This window comes from Astatotilapia calliptera, chromosome 18 (genome assembly GCF_900246225.1).
Source record: "Astatotilapia calliptera chromosome 18, fAstCal1.2, whole genome shotgun sequence".
Taxonomy (NCBI): Eukaryota; Metazoa; Chordata; class Actinopteri; order Cichliformes; family Cichlidae; genus Astatotilapia; species Astatotilapia calliptera.
Genome location: NC_039319.1, coordinates 14,640,381 through 14,660,381, shown reverse-complemented (window position 1 = coordinate 14,660,381; position 20,001 = coordinate 14,640,381). Strand labels below are relative to the sequence as shown.

Below are 20,001 nucleotides of genomic sequence, written 5' to 3'. Positions count from 1 at the left end.
TGGAAGCCATTTAGGAAATCCATGCCATGCTAGCATCGGATTCATGTAAGATTATTAAAAGAAAAAAACTTAAAAAGAAAACACAAGGTAAACAAATAACCAAGTGTTTAGGACACATACTTTTATGTGTGTTTAATTTCATTTTTTGCAAACTTTGTCCACATTTTGTAAGTAAGTAAGGGAAAGCACAGGTTCCCTTCAAGGTACAAAAGCAAAAAAATACATTTTTAATTATTCAAAGGTCCTGTGACTTATTGGCTGGTAGAGATATCCTTGTGAATGATAAACAAGACATTTTTTTAAATACCCGTTATCAGGCGATAAGTTTCTCAGGAGCAGTAATACAGCACCAACAGCTGTGTATTTTATTGCTCGACAGTGGAAATTATCAAAAGAGACAAAGTACTTTAAGAATTTAAAAAATGGGGATAAGGAAACCACTGCAAGCAGTAATTCAAACTGAACTTTATCTAGTTTCCTGTCATGAAAGCAGAAATGCATGCAAAATATTGTCTACACGCCTAATACGATATCAGTATTGCTCAATAAATTCTCGGCTTGGGGCTACGCAATTCAGACAGCCTGATGAAAACAAGGTTTCCAAACACGTTCTACTTTACAGTGAAAGACTGCCCTTAAGTTAAGAAGCTGAGAGGACATTTGTGTCCACCACAGCGAGTGGACGTGCAGTGACTGAGCAGCAGAACCACAAAATCACAGGATCCAAGATGCACATTTGTCTGTGTGCATAATGCATTTAACACAGGCTGCTTTCTCGGCACTGCATCAGCGCTGCATTCCTTTCCAGAACACCTCAGCCTTGGATTACACCAACGCCCACTCGCTGCCTTCCCATGAATTAATCCCATTTCCAGCAGTCCCATAAGATGAATGCCATGTAAACAGACACGTTCTCCATTACAAGGAAAAGTGGCCATTAGCTAGATTATAGGACACATTAGTGGAAACTTGACAACCAGCAGCCAACAACTGTCGCTCCTTAAGGCTGATGTAGTTTTGAGTCAAAATATTGTGATAATTCCTTAAAAAATGTGCGTAACATTTGTAACTTTTAAAATGTATACTTTCATTTCCAGCCCTTAACAGAAGGAGGCAGGGAGGGAGTATTTCAAATGAGCTGTTGTGTTCAGCTCCAATTTAGTATTACGGTAAGCACAGAGACCAAAAATTACCACATAAAATGAGTGAACCTACATCCAAGATCTCCTTGTTTGCTTTAGGGGACGTGGCCTCTCTCAAAACCTTGATGGCGACCGGGATTTTCACGTCCTCTCCCTCCGGGACCCACAGACCCTGCATGGACACAAGCATTTTATTTTATGTGCTGCAATTAGACCTGAATCATCAAGTGAGCGCACAAGCATATGTGTAAATGTTAGCATACACTGTGCAGTACAAGTACAAATATTGACATGCATGTGCAAGCCAAAGCTACACCTGCTCTCAAACATACAGTAAACAGTGCATTTGTATTCTGCTTGCAGTCCATTCTTTGCAAAACTGTCCACACTACGAAGGTCAAAAAGCGACAAACAGGCAGAAATACAAAGCAGAACATCGAGCTGACCTACAGTCTCTCCCTCTCTCTCTGGAGAGTTACGCTAACCTAAAACCGAACCCTAAAATAAATGGTTAACCTTGAGGAGACCAGTGTTTTGTCCCCACAGGGAAGGAGAGTTTCCAGAATGTCACTGCATAAACGCATAAACCCAAATTAACACACGAGCACCGAAAGTGAGACTGAAGTCACCCGTGCATGATCTGGCTTGTTAAAAATGTGGTTTTATAACAGAAAAATTGACAACAGATGTAGCAGATGAGTGAAAACGCTGACGGTGTGTTGGTTCTGGCTCTGAGAGAGACCCAGATTCAGTAAAGCTCAGCACTGGGGTTCAATTATAAGAAAAAAGAAACAACTCCAGGGTGCCGCTTTTTGTTTTGTTTTTTTACCTTGTAAACAGTACCAAAAGCTCCTGATCCCAGCACCTTGATTTTCTTAAACTCGGGTTCCTTCAGGATCCGCAGCAGAGCCTGGTTCGGTGCCTCTCCACTGGGAGTGAGGGGTTCGACCAACTAGAGAGAAGAAATCACAGTCTTGCATATTGTCTCAGCTGTAAATGAATGCTGACATTTCCTTCATCATCTTAATGTACTCCTCCAAGCGCGGTGACTCAGCTTACCTCTCTCTCTTGGAGCAGTCTACGCATGGTCCTCTTCCTCTTGATGTGGCGTCGGCGGAGCAACACAAAAACAGACAGGCCTGCGATGAGAGCGGCCAGCAGCCCACCGACAACACCAGCCGCGACCATGGAAAGACCAAGGGGGCTGAAAAACAGGAAGGGGGGGGAGGTTGTCAAACAGAGTGCGTTTGTGAGTTTCAGCAGAAATGTGATTAACACATCTACCTCAGTTAACTTATCCCTAAGAAGTGGTGATCTGTGTTGCTGTGTTTACTCACCCTTTGCTGTGGCAGCCTTCAAGACCTGGTCCAATGCACCTGTAAACAAATGAGTGCGAAGAGTCTAATGCAACTGACAAAATCAGCACAGAGGGATTGTTTTCCTATGAAAAACCCTTTGCAACCAATCAGAAACCAATGCTGTTGCCACGCTTATGTTTCCCAGCGTACTTGATTTCATTTCTGCCACATAAAGCACCAAAATCGTCTGTAAAATGCCTACAAAACTAAATACTTTCAATCAATGCATCAGTCACTGGGGTCAACTGGGGACTGTTTATTTCCACGCAGTCCAGTGGTTTATTTATGAAACTACTAAACCCAGTTGTGGAAACACATATCCTATTCTTCTTCGCAACAGTCACTGAGGCTCATTTACACAGCAGCTTTCGGTGGTTTAAAGGTATCTCAGACGACTTCCAAAGTTACTCATTGGGCTTAACACTGATCCTCTATCATTGTGAAAACTGTGTCTGCTTTTAGTTCTGCTGTTGCTATTATTTCTTTGTTCTCAAAAGTACTACAGACTTGCAAAAACAACATATAGTTGTCTGAAAAGGAAAGTTTTTCACAGGAATCTAATCCAGTCCTCTCAAGCAATTCAGCTAATCAAAAGCACTTTAACTGATCACCACTAAGTGTGAGAATCTCTGGAGCATTCAGGTGTGTGTTAACAAAATGCCACAAGCTTCCCAGGATTGTACACCAGCAAACTCACCCCAAGGTCAGAGAAACTGGAAAAAAATTCCACGAGCTACATCTCAGACTCTACATGAAAGTGAAGTTCATGATAGTACAATCAGAAAAAGACTAAGTATGGCTTGTTTGGAAAATACCTCTTCCTCTAAAAAACCCTCCAAAAACATATTTGAACACAATCAAAGGTAGACCTGCTGCGGGGCTCTCGAGGGGAGTCGACCTAGCTCACCCAATCAGTGAATTCTCCTTCTTGATCTATTCTGGCAGGTATTCAGAAAATCTGGTACCGTATGTTTCAGTTTTCTCCATGTTTACCTTCTCATACTGTCTCTGATGGGTCTCCAAGGAGGTCCAGAGGACTTGTGTACCTCACTCCCTGTCAATTAGCCCATCTTTTTGCCATGAGGGCTCTGAAGCAATCAGGTGGTCTTTGTCTTCCACCAAAATACGCTCAAAGACAGAAAAACCTTTATTTAAAAAACTCATATGAGGCCTCTATTCTTGTGTTTAACAAGATTTACTATAAGACATGAGATAATTTTCCTTTGGTATAGCTGAGGTGTTATATATACTTTTGCTATTGCTGCTGAAGGTGCCTATACAAGCCACAGCATCACAAGGTGTTCTTAGTTCTTCACAGAGAGCCTCCTCACATGACTGTAAACCTTCTAGGTCCAAAAAGCATTTAAAAGAAGAAGAAATTAAGTCAGACATAATCGGTTTGTTTTAAATTGAAAAACACACAAAACCACACAAAAGTCCTGCAGTCTAGAACAACAACTCGTCTCTTGGGGTGTCTGATTTTAATCAGAAGTCCAAGAACCGCCTCAGCAGACGCTTCAAGCTCGGGGCACATTTCTGCATCAGTGTTACAACAGACAAATGTTTCCAAAACAGAGAAAATGCCTGTGCCTGTTCTCAGGTCAGCTGAGCAGTGCTTTTTACCCCTGAGTGCAGTTTTTGTGGCATTGCTGGCACACTTTCTGTTCATCTGCGTATTTCCACACTAGTGCGTCGTCCTCCCCCAGCACGCCTTGGGGACAGCGGGGCACGCAGAACAGTCCATCTTTGAAGTTAGCACATTTAGTGCAGTTAGCAGACTCCTGAAAGTGGAAAAAAAAGAAGATAAAGATTTATTATGTTTACGACTCTATTGACAGCAGTTATAAATATTTGGTAAACTACACTGTCTCATAGTAATAATTTCTCAAAGCAAATGTTTGGCAAATACAACCAAGTTAGATCTTTCTTTTCTTCATCTTTAATTTTTTTTGGTTCAGGCTAGTGAAAAGACGATTTAATGCACTGATCATGCCTGAATAAAATAGCGGTAATTTAATACGTTTCCCAGATCTGCCTCCCACTCTCTCTTTGTCAGGTTGTGCTTCTGTTTTTGATAATTAGAGGGTTTATTTCCCAGTTATCAAAGTAAAAGAAAAAGAAAACAACCAGATTGCACATTTTGTGGCTGCGCTGCATTACAGCCGATCAAAGCTGCTGCTGACTGACAAATCCGCAGAACTAACGTGTCTGGATTGGATTTCACGCTGTGCAAATGTTAATCTCTTCTAAGCAACGCTCACAGAACTGTTTAACACAACTGCAAAGTGTTTTGTTTTGTAATATTAGTTTAGCTGCTGATGGCAAACATACAGGCGCGCTGCAGGTTGCGGTCCCGTTCATGTGCTGACACTCGGGGTGGCACTTGATGCAGGTTTTATTCACAGCTGTCTCGCGCGGCTCTCTGCAAAAACAAGAAAGAAAAAACAAACAATAAAAAGCATGACATGCCTAGTTTGAAACTATTATATGTGTTTTATTTTTAAAGTTTTTTTGAGGACAGGAGTTAAACTGTAAGCACGTCGAGATTCTTTGTTGGACAGAGGTCTCCGAAGATAAACAGATGTGAGCGACTGTGTCGTTTCGCCTCCAGTGTTTGTCTTAAATCCACTGGAGACTGAATTTCAAAATGCTTCGGATCATATCTGCTTTTCTTTTTCTGTCAATTAATTCTCAGGATCGTGTAGCGTCAAAGTCTTGGAAATACAAAAATAGACTCTGAAGGAGTGAACTGTACAGCATGGAGACCTGTTGTGTTTTTAGCTTGTTTGTTTTTCAAAGCTTATTAAAGGCAGTCAGAGAGATGCCTCCCTCACCCCTCCAGGATGTTGCAGGAGTCGACGCAGCTCCCGTCGCGCTTGTAGTCGCGGCACAAAATGCACATACTGGGGCCCGGACCCCAGCAGCCGTCCGCCGTGCACTTCTTGTCGCAAGTGTCGTTTCTCAGAGCTGAAACCCAAACACACAATCTCAGCGAGAGCTCTTTCCTGCATAATTATCCAATTTTGAAATTAAGATCCTGTAATTAAATCTTACTCGTGCAGCGCATAATCAAAAGCAACAACAACAGCAAAGATCCGACTGAAGCCGGTGTGAGACAAACAGAATTTACCGCAGGTGGCAGCGTTGGCATTGCCCTCTATATTAACAGTTTGGTGTGGTGATTTGAAAAGCTTCTGCCAGTGCTTTGCATCGGTGTAACAGAGTTCAGAGTTCTTAGAGACAAACACATCTCCATCACTGATTTCTCTGAGGGACCTCAGGCCCAGGTGGGTGATATGTAGACCAGCCACAACCAAACTGCGGCTTCCGCTACCAAATGGGAAACGAGAACAAAATAAGAAGAAGAAGAAAAAAGAAAACATTTTGTGATGGGTTGAATAACACTGCGGTTTGAATCAACAGGGGGTCTTTACAAGGAACATACCGTTTAGTTCTCCCCCGAACGACCTCCAGATTCTCAAAAGGACTCAGTGAGCTCATGGTATTTGGCCACGTTTGAATCCACAGGTACCCTGAAGCAACAAGGTTTGTTAACCTTAAAACTGTTTAGATGCACGCATTTAGATGCATGACTCAGCCCTTACGCAGTCTTACCAGTAATTTCTTTAACTGTCTTAAACACATTAAGCTGGGCAGGATCCATCTTTGGTGTTTTGGTGTATTGATCCCTGAAAATGAGAAAATACACCGTACTGACTGCTGATAAAGGTGATCGAGCACAAAGGCAGCAATGCTAGTCATAGCCCAGACTTACCCATTAATTGATGTGTGGATGATGTCGATGTTTCCATTGATTTTGGTGCAGTTTTCAAAGGAGCCGATGTTTGTGGCATTGATAGACAGAGTGTGAACCAAGTCTCCTGTTCCAAGTCCATTACACACTAAAAAAAACATTAAAAAAAATACTACGGTAGTTAATAACAATAAAAAATAATCATAATAGTTTAATAATAGTTTCTCATAGATTTTGGTCCATATTAATGTGATAGCATCACACAGTTATTCCCGATTTGTCATTTCAGTACAGCGAACTCAAAATGTTCAAGAATCCAATTTCAGATAATTTCAGTTTTGTGATGTGAAATATTATCTCGCTAGAAGCAACCATCAGAAGATGGGAACACTGTGGTCAAGGGGAAGACATGGTCAGCGGCAGCATTAATTGCATAGAGATCTGCAGCTAACTGGGTATTTTCTCTGTGGATCAGCAGTTTCTGAAATACTCAGAGCAACCCGTCTGGTGCAATCAAAGTCACTAAAATCTTGCCCATTCTGATGCTCACCTCAGCAGGTCATCTTGAACATAAGCCACACCTAATGAAGTGAGTCAGTGCATAAAATATAGCCTATAAATTTTCACCAAATCAATAATATTTGCTTTTTTATTCATCTCAGTTGTTTAAAATTCCTCTGAATATACGTAGGATGCATGACATGTCTTTGAAATCGAAATCTTATGTGCATTTAGAGCATGTGTCTAATATGCATTCATTCATCATAAAGATTCAGGAGTTACATACATTTTAACAAGTCGGTGCATAAAATCTGGCCTATGAGTTTTCACCAAAACAATACCATTTGCTTAAAAAAAAATCATCTCAGTTGTTTAAAATGCCTTAAAATGACTGAGTTTAATAAAAATGTTGTTCAGTTGTATCTGTGTTCCTCTGAATATAAAACCAAACAGAAATAGCTTAAGGATGAGTGACATGTCTTTGAAATCGAAATCATATGTGCATTTAGTGCATGTGTCTAATGTGCATTCATTATAAAGATTCAACTTGGCAGGAGTTATATACATTTCCATTAGAACGTACAGTGTGGTAAACATGCTCCCGTCCCAACTTTTTGAAGACGTTTGCATCAAGTTAAAAACAATGAAACATTTGTTTTCCTTCACTCTTTTCAATTAAAAAGGGTTAAATTATTTACAAATTACTGCATTCTGTCGTATTTACATTTTACAGCTTAACCTCTGTGAAAACAACATAATAAGAAATTGTTCTTAGCGTAGCTACAAACAGTTTGTTTTTTGTACACGGTGAGAAATATTTGTCCAGATTGCACAGTAACAGCTTATCTTCTTACCTTTTGGACACAGCCCGTCACACTTGGCGCACTTCCTGATTCCTCCTACCTCCACCTCATATGTGTTATCGTTGCACGTCCGCACACATGCGCCGTAATCAGAAATAATATAATTACCTGGAAGAATATGCAAAATATAAGCTGCTGCTGCTGCTGATAATCTCATATTCATGTGCACTAGATGGATCTTAAATCATCTTAAAATCATATTAAAATATCTGGGGGGAAAAAGCTTTTTTGTAGCAAATAATCTTTTATTAGTTATACAGCAGCTTAACTAGCAATGTTGCTGAACTGCAGAGCTCCTTCAGTGACAGACTGCTGCATCCTAGATGCATGAAGGAGCGTTTCCGCCCTGCAGCTGTCAGATTGTACAATCAAAACCGCTCCCAACAAACACATTTGAACATGTTTGTTTATATACATATTTAATTTTAATAACTGTACAGTACTCTGCTTTTGGTAACTATTGTCCTTGATGTAAATATGTAAAAAAAAGGTGTATGTTTCTGTTCTGTTTCCTGTGTCCTGTTTGTTTGTATATGTGTTTTTTTCTTGCTGCTGTTACAACCAAATTTCCCCTTGTAGGACAATAAAAGGATTATTCTATTCTATTCTCTATTCTAATGCATAATGATGACAGAATATAAACACAGAAATACAGGGACACACCTGTGCAAGTTAAAATGATAAAACGCAGTTGTTGCATTAACACACTCTCAATCATTTGCTTTTCTTGTTTATACAGTTTAAAATTAAACTTGGACAAACTGTCACGACTGAATGTCTAACCACCCTGAAGGACAACCTGGGCAACTGTTCTGCAAGTCAGCATGCCGCAATATGGAACAAAAGTGTAATCATGCATGATGAGCTTCATACTGCCGATTGGGACCCATTATTTTACTTTTATTTATCTTGACTGTCGAGACATAGCTACAATGCACGCATCAATGTAGGCTAATGTAATATATCTGTCTAGCAGGATTAAAAGTTTAACTGAAATTGGCAAAAAAAACCTAAAATAAAAAAAACCTAAAAATTTATCTGGTTAAAGCCGGCCTTACGTGGGCAGCTTTTGACACAGGTGGCCCCGAAGCTGTACTTTCCATGCGGATTAGGAACCAGCTGGTGCAGGTTGGGGTCGTAACGATGAAGGCCTGGGCAGGAGTCCTTACACACCCCATCATCCTGGAAGTCCCGACAGGCCTGCAGCACAAACAAGCGTCATCTAGCACACTGGGACCAAAACAGAGCCCCGCACTAATGATAACACTGCATTCCTTTATCACAGCCTTGGCTTAATACTCATAGCTGCACAGAGAGGCAGAACAGACGCTGTTATTCAAGGCACTGCCAAGTGCAAGATCTAATCAGACGCTCCACATCTCATCTCTACTGAAACCAATAACAAACTTCGGATGATAAAAACAGATGTCTGAGAGTGAGAGCTTTATTCTGTTGGAAGGTCTTCTTCAGGAACCTACAGAGTAGCAGAATTACGTAGTGTAGTGTTGCACTTAGGAACAGTTTTTTATTAGTTTTGGTGTCTTTGTGTTGGTTTCTGTTTGACTGGGAGTCTTACACTCACCAGGTACACCTGTTCCATTTCTTGTTAATGCAAATATCTAATCAACCAATCACGTGGCACTAATGGCTGCTCCTATTAGCTAAAAACAGGAAAATTAGGGTACAATTCAAACAAGGTTCACCAAAATTGGACAAAAGAAGATTTTGTGTCGCAAAATGTGTGTGATGCTATCATGTCAGCATGAACCAAAATCTCTGAAGAAAGTTTCTAGTACCTTGTAAAATCAATGGCATGAATAATTAAGGTCATTTAAGACAAAAGGGGATCCGACCTATATTAGCAAGGCATAACTAAAACATTAGCTGGTGAACACAGGCCTTGGTCACATGTTTGTATGATATCACACAGTAACATTAAAAGTGCCTTTGTCTCACCAGACAGTCTTCAGCTCTGGGTCCCGTGCACCCCGCGGCACAATGCTCATTGCAACAGTCACTCGGTGAAGGTCCTTTGCACCTCTTGGAGCACTGCTGGGCACAGTTCAGCTTTGTCACTGGAGATGAGAGCAGCAGAAGTTGAGTGGAGTGTCCAAGCCCAGGAATGAATTTGTTCTTCTTTTGATTCTGATGCCCTATCATCACCGTGCATTACAGTACTTTAAACATGTTCAAATTATGAAAAATTGGAGGATTGTGCGCACAGATTTGTTTTACCTTGCTCTTGTTTGCAGTAAATAAGCTAACAATTAATAAAACAGTGCTTACAAGTCTGACAGTTTTCAGGACCAGGTGCCCAACATGAGCCATTGAAACAGCCTGAGTCACATTTTCCACCTGTTGAAAAAGAAACATTGCGAAGCACCAAATTAAAAACCTTTTAACTCACAACAAATTATATCTCTGTCTTCTGGTGTAAAGTAATACTTACAATTTTTGTTTTTGCTAGGAGTTGGATCAATGCTGATGTTTCCAACATTAACAATATCAGACCACTGGATTGTTTCCACATTGCAAAGCTGGTTGGTCAAAAATTTTACTCCTCCTTTAAGAATTTCTGCAAAAAGAAAACTTCATATGAACTACTACGCAAACATGCACACGTTGGAATATTTACATAGTTTGTAATAATACTGAGTGTCATATAAAACATGATTATATTTAGGGGTTAACCTACCTGTCAGGCTGGTCAGAAGAATCTGATCGGTGCCCTTATTTGTAGATTTGTTATAATTGGAAATCACAGAAAGAGCAAAACTTCCATCATAGAGAGAATGGCCTCGAATGATGCGCAGGTTCTCCAGAGGAATCCTGGATACTGTATTGAGGGCGATCAGGACGTAGCCACCAACTTCTTTGATTGACTGGAACGAAAAAAAGACAAACTTCATTTTTGAATTAAAAAAACAAAAACTTTTGTATTTTCTGAACGACCTGCATTTATATACATTTACATTAATATTTTAAGAGAAAACTGTGAAACTGGTGGTCCATAACACTGGTAGACAAAGATTAATCCTATTTTTATTGTGCTAGAGTCACATTCAGTTTGTCTGATAGAGGTGTGTAAATTAATGTTCAGAAGCACAGGGACACCTACACATATCACCTAAATGAGCTGCTTAGACACTGAAAAATACCATGAAGCTCCCAGCACACAGGTTTTGTGCTGATGTTAATACCAGAGGATGTTTAAACCTCCTCTGGCAGAGTGTTGGTGACTTTTGCACACCGTGCTCCTCAGGTACTGGTGACTGGTAACTTGCCACTTTCAGGCTGAGTTTCACTTTCCAATAACAGCACATAGAGTTGATGGTGGAATAAATTTCACAAACTGACTTGATGCAACAGTGGGATCCTAAAATAGCACCAAAGTCAAATTCAGTCTTTTCTTTCCCCATTCTTTCACAAATGTTTGTAAATGCAGACTGCATTGGTAGGCGTTCGATTTTACACGCCTGTTGCAATGGGACTGAAAACACTTGGGTTCAAAGATTAAGAGGTGTGGCCCAAATACTTTTGTTCATACAGTGTATGTGATGGACGCTAAAAATAAGAAAATATAAATAAAAGCTATGAGATGTATGGTTAACTCCACAATGTCAAATCTTATAAATCAAATCGGGTTTTCTGTCCAACTAGAATAAGACTCACAGTTGTTTGTATTTGCTAACCAGTCAAGTTTCACTTTATATGTCATCCCTTTAATTCTATTCTGTACTATTCTGGTGAAAAGCGGTCATCAATAGCATATGAATGCTTAAGTTATGGCAAAATAATGTGTTTCATGAAGTCAGGGTGACCTTTATTTTTGACATCTTTCTTGAGATATTTCATGTAAAGGATTCCTTCGACGCGCTCTTCACATATCAAATACATAAGAAATAGACAGATGTGCTCACAAGCCAAAAACATGTGTCGATGGCACTGAATCATAAAACTTTCAGCCAAACTATATTGCCTCAGGTCTACCTCTAGGGCTACAGACAGCCCACCAGTAGAATGGTTAGCACAGTATGTACAGTATGTTGCTCAATAGGTAATACACAGAGCCACAATAGAGATGGGCTAATCTGAACTGTGGACGCTGGGCAGGTCCAAAGTGATGAGAGAGAAAAGTAAGGATGAAAAAATAGGACTCTAAAAGTGACATCATTTAAGACACTTCCTCTTAATATCAGTGGAAATAAAGCCTTAAAACCTCTGAATAATATCTGCTGACTGTATGCTTTTCTGTCTTTGTGTGTGCAACCCTTCATGAGAGTGTGTGTGCCCAGTGTGCAAACCCCTATACAACCTTAAGCAAAGCTCCATCCACAGCATTATAAATACACCGAATCATCATACCTATTCACTCTCCACTGATTTTAATTATCTGAACTGAAGCGATGCAAGAGGCTACACACATCCAGTATAAGGGGCTTGGACAACTTTTAATCGCACTCTTTCTCTAATCTGCTATATACATGCTTATCCTCAACTCCTAACAAAGTGCGGCTTTTACCCGGAGGAAGGACAGGTCACGGTGATCCTCCATGTGTGTGATCTCCAGGTTCTCCAAGACTACGGTGCAGTTGCTGTAGGTCTTCACCATGTTCCTGTAGTGGTCCTCTTTAGTTCCCAAAAGGTTTAAACGATTGGTTACACCTTGGCACACTGCAAGAAAGGAGAATTCATCATTGTTTCATTTAAATGTTAAAAGATTCAGATTGTAAATCATGTGGAATTGCAGTGGAGAGTCACCAAAGTATTTAAACCAAGGCCCACAGTGCAATCAGTCAGAAACAGAAACATTCCCTGCTTATGCAACATGCTGGCTCCGTTTATGACTTTCTGTGTGTGTGTGTGTGTGTGTGTGTGTGTGTGTGTGTGTGTGTGTGTGTGTATCTCTGTTGGAGAATTTAGTCTGTGCAGTCATAACTTGGCATGCTTTCATGTGAAAATAACAGATCTGGGCTGCATCTGCAACAAAATCAAATCTCAGTGACGAGTTAAGTTCTGGCCCGCGAGTCAAAGTCAGCTGCGTGTTTTTATGCTGGCAAAGGTCTCAATCTTTCCACTTGTATGAAGGCTGGTTAAAACAATCCCTGTGACCAGTAAGTCCAACCCATTGTGGTATTCTCCAGAAAAGTTCTGGTGTGTCACAAATTCCATGACAGTTGTAGGTTTTTGTTTTTTTGGAGAGGAGATTCACATGTCTACATCTCAAAATTAAAAGTCTAATTTCTAGTTTAACCATATTTGACTCAATCGCAGGATTCATGACATGACGAAATGACAATTTAGTGCTTAAACAATGTTGATAAATGAATGCTCTCTGAGTTTTCAGCTCCCAGAGAACAACTATGGGCTGATAAATTCGCCTATTTAATGTTACGTAATACAATGAGTGAATAAGGAAGGTAGTGCAACAAACAGGGAGGCTCTTTTTTTTTGTTTTAATGAATGAATGGATTTTATTTAGAACAGCTCATCTTCTCTTATGCATGTTTAGGCCCCAAGCTGGTCAAACAGGTTCTGACTGGCAATGAAGAGAGAGCCATCAGTTAATCACCGCAACAGCTTTTTAACACACACACACACACACACACACGCACACACACACATACAGTGTATGCACGCATAATAAGCAAGTAATTGATTGAGATTTAAATGATGGGTTCACTTGAGCAATTAACTCTGAAAAACAAAATATTCCTCCTCGTGATTATTAGAAATTGCGGTGCTGGCGTAATCCCTAAAGCACATTCCCAAACATGCCTGCTCTTGACAAAAGAAAGCCAAACAACTTGGTCCGATTTCTCAGACACACCTCACAACACATAACAGCTCATGCAGTTGTGCTAACCAAGACACATGTGATTCACATCACTGAGGGAAAAGAACAGGGTTTCTCAACTGGTATCAAAGGATAAAACTGCGTTTTTCAATCGCACTGTGTGTTTTACTTATGATGTTGTGCTGGGTTCATACACAATAAGCGCAAAAGGAAGCTAATCAGTGAGAATTAGGCACAAACAGCTGTCAACCGCCCTCCCTCTTCTTCCTCCTCATTAGCTGGTCCCTGAGGGTTCTCCCTGACATGAACCCTGCAGTCCAGCAGCCCAACACCAGAGTAACAGAGGCAGATGAGCAAAAGCAAGCTGACAGTTTTAATTAGAAGAGCCACGTGAGTTGTAATTAGCCCTCTAATTATTACTCAGATTGTGAAAACCAAACTGTAATAAACAAAAGGTTGTCGGGTTTTTGCAGCTGTGAATATTAATAAACCTGATCTGAACATCGTGAATGCTATTTTGCAAACAGAGACAATCACTTAGAGTATATATACATGCATATCTCCCAGTTATATATAAGCAGCCTGCTCCCTTTTTGAGTTATGAGCAGTGAAGGTGGAAAAAGACAGGTGAGGCTGATGGTTCAACAAATCTCCTCCAAGGGAAGATCAGACCTTGAGTGCCAAACAAGGAAGTAAAGCAAACAGCCAATTGGCCGAGCAAGCAGGCACACAGCCACAGTAAAGGTTCTCCTTGTCCACTTGGTGATTTCACAACTCTCTTGCAGGTGGTAAATGATCTGATATTCTATGACCATAAATGGACTTCCAGGAGCAACAAAAGAAAAAACAAATGAGGTCAAGCTGTGGGACATAATTGTTAAAATCTGAAAGAGTGCTCTATAATTGTGCTGGGAATAATTTGTGTTAGACTTTAACCTGGGAACCTTCTCCAAGTGAAAATGACTCATGTTGAATCACATTTACAATAAAAGTTTGCAGACGTGGTAAGCTACCTTCGCTCTGAAAGAGACAAACTGTTGCTAGTGAGGAAATGAACACGCAGACTGGAAATGACAGGAACCTGTTTAGTTGCTTTTTTAGTCCATAAACCGTTGATTCTGAAATGTAACCTACTGTCTGCAGCCTGCTATAATGCAAGGTTAAGGGTGGGGTTTCTTATGATGTAACTGATACTGTGACAAAGACTAATTGCAGATTGCTTCACTCATTCCAGCTGTACTGTCGTCACAAAACGTCCAGGAGGTAGGTGCAGGGAGTGGTACGGCATAAGTGTGCGGGTGTGTGCACTAGCATATATGCAAGTGAGCAACACTCTAAGCGGCACAAGCTGGATTGAGCTCCGTTGATCAGCACCCAGTCAGAGAATGACAAAGGACCTGATAAACCCGATCACGAGTCATCTAAACTTGCAGAAACGTCCAGTCGCATGTTTTGATGTTTACTTGGGAACTAGTGCTGGAAGTCGAAGGTGTGCGGGCACATATCTGTTTCTGGAGGCTATGGCATCTGCACCACTACATAAAAAAGAAACCATTGTTTAGTATTTGAGATAATTATCTCATTATGTCTTTAATAAACATTTACAAAGAGAATACAGAATAGAATAACTTTATTAACCCGATCAATGGTTCACCATTCATACATACACACATACAAAACAACAATAAATAAACAGTATTGGTAATGACCAAAGTCCTTCTTCCCCCAAAGGGGGTTAATCGGTTGTCTGTCTGTCTGTTTGTTCGCAGCTTAGCACACACAACATGAATATATCTTAAAATCTTTAATTTTTTCAGCTTCTGGAAGCCAAAGAAATTCTGCCAATCCTGCTTCAATCATATGGATAAAGATAATAAAATACACCATTTTAATATGTAATACTTTAAGGTCATGGTCAAAGCTCAGTCATCAGCGTGTTGTATACAAAAGGCTGATGTCAGCATGTTGTAATAAAAACATCATAAAACACCAGAGTTTTAGTAGGCTATGGCCCTTGCCCTTCAGGGGAAGTTGTGCTCTCTGGTTGCTCTTGTTTGCTGTGTTGCTGTAATAAATCAGTGTGTGCAAGCCGTCTTTAATCAAAATGCTATGCTAAAGTGCAATTATTGTTGTTATGCATGAATCTTTAATTTTACTGTTTTGCAAAAAAGCTGAAAATACACCACACAAGTAATGGATTCCTGAAGAGAAAACGTATATTTGCAGTTGAATGTTCTGTTCATTTTTTACTTCTCAGAGAAGTCCTGTGTGCCAGCTCAAATATAGGTGACTTTGGTTTGTTATTTGCCTAATAAAGAACAACATCTTTTATATTTTTTCAACATTTTTTGATGACAGATTTAGAAAAGATTTCTGTTTTTTTGGTTTTTGTTTTTACGACAGGTGCTCTATTAAATTAGTCAAATGCGCTCCTCTTGAGATTTCAAGTCAATGTTCGAGTAGGCAAACTAGTAATCCTGGAAATTGGGCTGGAGAGAATTGAGACTGAATGTCTGTAAAGCATAAATATGAGCTGCAACATCCAGCATTGAAAAATGAAGTCAAGGCAAAAGTGCCAAAAACTGCAATTCCTCCCTTTATAACTAATTCCTGTCTCTATAAAAACTATACTGGTGCTAGTTTTTATGACTCACCTGTCAGCTTAAAGCTGTCAAGGAAAAATGTGTGTGTGTTGCTGGAGGCCGCTAGCAGTTGCTAGGTGAAGATGTACATGTGCTGCACCAAAGGCCTCCTGCGACCGCTTTGCATTCAATCTCATAGCGTGGTAACAAAACTGTGAAATCACAAACACCGTTTCCCTTGCACCTTTTGAAATAGGTTAGCTGTAGCGGTAAAATGTGTAAGTTTTACTGTGAAGGCGAACGTCTCAGGTTTTGGATTGTGTCATACTTTTTCAAGTTCCACTAAGGCTCAATGACTAGTTCGCATGAGCAGATTCCTTGAAAACTACAGGCAACCTGCTAACAACCAAAGCAATCACAAGGAGGCTTTTCCTGCAACACCATCAACCTCCAGCTACCATTAGCCAACCATTCGGGGAATACACATTTTTCATTAGCAGCTGGTGGTTGCTGATCGGTTTCTAGGCCTGTATGACTGAGGACTCAAAGGAATGGGTCAACGTTTTGGCGAATGCACATTTGTTTTCTGATGTAGGGGTTACATTAGAACATCAACACTCTCTATCCTGGTAAATAATGTTTGCTGAGCTCCAAATCTTGCACTTTTCCTTTAAAAATCTTTAAAATGACACATGAACTAAAGGGTAGGGCTGTGCGATATGACCAAAATCTTATATCCCGATATAAAACATCTATCGTCCCGATAACGATATAAATCACACAAATTTAACATTTTCTGTAAATTCTGTGAATCTCGGGCAGCTCGACTTGCGTGAAGTGTTTCCAGCTGGGCGTCGTGTAGCTGGAGTCGAGTGTTTTAACCGATGCACGATACTATACATTTTTAGACATAAGTTGTAAAGGCCGCCGTTTTCTTTGTGAGTATTTATTACACCGCGTGCTGCGGGGAAAAGCCTGTTCTAACGTTTGAGTCTAAGGTTTATTTTTTAGCACCTGACGGCTCTTTTTTGCTTTTCATCTGTAAACACTCTGCATACTTTTTCACGTGATTCCGTTTATTTTGAAAAGTCTCAACAGGATCTTGAGCTTTATTGTGAAAGGTTTATGTGGAAAATAAACAAGCGGACATGCGATGGTTTTACCGTCGTTGTTGCTAAGACAACCCATAAAAACAGGCACTTGTCCGTCGGTAGTGTGGTTATATTAAATATAAGAGAAAGAGAGAACTTTAAGAAATTAATATAGCCACTACAGTGACCATCAAAACGATGAAAAAAAATATTGCCGTAAAATTTTGCGACACCACGAAACAAACGATAGCCTAAAATGAAACCATGTTTTCTACAGTCAATGAATGAAACGATAGACGTTTTTATATCGTCATCCGATACGACTAAAGGGCTGTCGTATGTTTGTGTTAGCATAAATATTCTTAGATTATATTCGTAGACTGATGTATATAATGTAAACCTTTTCTTTGATGGTTGGCAAAATCATAATTATTTATTAAGAAAATGGGTACAAATTGCAACGGGCCACAACACCACAGTCAAAGCAGACAATATAGTGTAAACATTTGAGAGACATTAACCAAACAAGATGAGATCGAATGTACAATCTTACTCACTAAACCCAGACAAGAAAAGAAAAAGTCAGTTGCACAAATTTACATTTGAGGTCTTATTTGCATGTTTGGATGAAACTTAGCCCCCCCCCCCCCCCCTTTAAGGCAATAACGAGTCCTCACGAAAGTAAACCAAACTTCCCTGATATCCCTCTAATGGTTTCCTCCAACAAAGTGAGCCGCCATCTACAAAATTAAATCATAATGCTTTATACCTTTCTGCAGACAACAGAAATGGTCTTGCCGCTTTCTCTTCCTCTCACTCACTACCTGCGATTCAATTATGCTCTGTCCAGAGTCTCATAATTACATTACCTGAAAACGTATACATGATTAAAGGGAGGTAACGATGCTAAGTGACAGGACTCTCTCAAGTCAACAGCATTACGGTAAAATATCTTGCACAATTCAATCTCCAGTGTATCCGCCACTTTTATAACAAATCGATGCCAAGATTAATTCACCTATTTAGAAGTACATGTGTATTGTAAGAGGATAGTGATGGGAAGAGAAGAAGAAACCATCTGCTTTAGTTGGCTTCGGTTTCAAGTTGACGATTACTGGTGTTGTGGTTATTTTAGTTCCTGAACCTTCAGATTTAAGGGAATTATAAATTTCCCAAAGGCAAGTAAGTTAATGATGCAAAAAAAAAAAATTCAAAGAAGTACATTCAAGCTCCCTTTTCCCTCGCTTATGTTTTCTGATTGGCTGAGATTGAGAAGGCACTACAAGTGGTCATATGTGCATTCAGTGGTGTTCATTCATATAAACATACTTTGTAGTTAGGATATCAGGAATTTTTAAGTCCTGCTTTTTTTTGCTGAGGGGAAATGCACTCTTCCTTTGCGTGGGAGTCATATCAATCCCTAAGAGAAAACATCTTCGGGCCTCAGAAAAGAAAAAGGGGTCAGTGTGGACTCAGAGGATACCCTCCCCTCCACACACACACATGGAGACACTCTCCCTCCCTATCCCCAATGAATGCAAAAACACAAGGCCCTCTGACATCTCAGGAAGTTGCTCTTGCATGGGGTTAGCTGGCTACCCCGCAACACTGAACCAGATGGTTGTTAACAGTCGTCTTTAGGGAGAGGAGGACACGAAGAATGATTTAAACTGAACTTCATGTACTATTTGAGAATAAGAAGTGACTGAAAGGAAATGACAGGGGGGAAAAAAACTGAAACCAAAAAGAACAAAAAAAATGTCAGGACTGGTTTGTGGTTTAGCCAACAGAGAAGTAAATGTGGGACACCCGGCTGTGGGGTCAAACTGTGGAAAGAGGGTGTAAAGCTGAACACTTGACGTATGGCCGTGGATGACCTTTCCCTAAAGACCAACAAAGGGGACAAAACATAGGGGTGGACAGCTGTAGAAGACCAGCAAATGGAGGGTCTTACTCAATACATCACATGTCCTCATAACAGTTCAGTCCCAGTGACTGCATTTGTTGGCCCCACTGCAGATGGAGCGCAGTCAGTGAAGTTTAGCTGTTAAAAGCTCAGCAAAGTGACCAAATAAAGACCAAAAAGGCTCGTGTTTACTCTCTGCTCCTGATGATTCCTCTCTACCAGTCACTGAGACACTCCAGATACCTGTGGCTGGACCCATCATAATGTTTACTCTCCACCTCAGTGTGAGGAAACTGTGGATTTAGGTTCTGCACAAACACAGGAAAAAAGTATGTATACTCACTGCTGCATACTGTGATCAGCATTTTCAAGACCTTAAGGCAGTACACAGTGCTGGAAAGGCTACATTAATGGGATAATCAACTGACCTTTGGGAGAAAGCAGTGAGCTCGATTTATAAACGAAAAAAAAAAAAACTACTACTTTTCCTTAATTTAGGCAACAATAATCAATATTTAATATTAACAACAGGTCAGCTCACAGTGTGTGAAAGGACAAACCTCGACAAAGAAATAACACCTGATTATGAAGTTACCTTGAGCTCCACGAAACTCTATCAGCTCATTGTTTTGGTTTCTCATCCAACAGCTTTACCGTTTTGGTCCAGCAGTTTAGGTTATTGCACAATAATTCCACTGCGCCAAACATGATTTTGCTTAGAAGTTAATAGAAACCAAAACAGAATGAAAGGGACAGTGGATGCCAAAGTTTTGTTTGCCTAGTTGCTTGGAAAAAGAAAATCCTTAAAAAGCTTTGTTTGCTATCTTCTGCTTGTGTTTGTTAAATACTGATCGTGTGATTATATGTGTCATTTTTGTGTTTATAGCCTGCTGTGTTGCTGTTGAATGAAATGATGTGTTTTGGGGGGCACCATGGGCAGAAGTCTCAGACAAAGAGAATGAGAAACTAGAGAAACAAAAGCAACTGTTTGCTGAAGGCAAGAGAGA

The 20,001-nt window shown here is 40.1% G+C and overlaps 1 protein-coding gene across 1 annotated transcript in view; it reads right to left on the bottom strand.

The window, feature by feature from the left end:
- egfra (epidermal growth factor receptor a (erythroblastic leukemia viral (v-erb-b) oncogene homolog, avian)) overlaps window positions 1-20,001 on the bottom strand; it is a 43,750-nt gene that overhangs the window by 10,715 nt on the left and 13,034 nt on the right. Inside the window, exons 2-19 of the mRNA XM_026148792.1 lie at window positions 12,141-12,292; window positions 10,314-10,500; window positions 10,068-10,193; window positions 9,905-9,973; window positions 9,575-9,693; window positions 8,677-8,818; window positions 7,610-7,726; window positions 6,276-6,402; window positions 6,116-6,189; window positions 5,946-6,033; window positions 5,631-5,830; window positions 5,335-5,467; window positions 4,832-4,922; window positions 4,124-4,281; window positions 2,480-2,518; window positions 2,202-2,346; window positions 1,972-2,094; window positions 1,216-1,314 (exon numbers count right to left, since the gene is read on the bottom strand). Coding sequence (XP_026004577.1) covers window positions 1,216-1,314; window positions 1,972-2,094; window positions 2,202-2,346; window positions 2,480-2,518; window positions 4,124-4,281; window positions 4,832-4,922; window positions 5,335-5,467; window positions 5,631-5,830; window positions 5,946-6,033; window positions 6,116-6,189; window positions 6,276-6,402; window positions 7,610-7,726; window positions 8,677-8,818; window positions 9,575-9,693; window positions 9,905-9,973; window positions 10,068-10,193; window positions 10,314-10,500; window positions 12,141-12,292 — 2,189 coding nt within the window. The remainder of the gene's footprint in view (window positions 1-1,215; window positions 1,315-1,971; window positions 2,095-2,201; window positions 2,347-2,479; window positions 2,519-4,123; window positions 4,282-4,831; window positions 4,923-5,334; window positions 5,468-5,630; window positions 5,831-5,945; window positions 6,034-6,115; window positions 6,190-6,275; window positions 6,403-7,609; window positions 7,727-8,676; window positions 8,819-9,574; window positions 9,694-9,904; window positions 9,974-10,067; window positions 10,194-10,313; window positions 10,501-12,140; window positions 12,293-20,001) is intronic.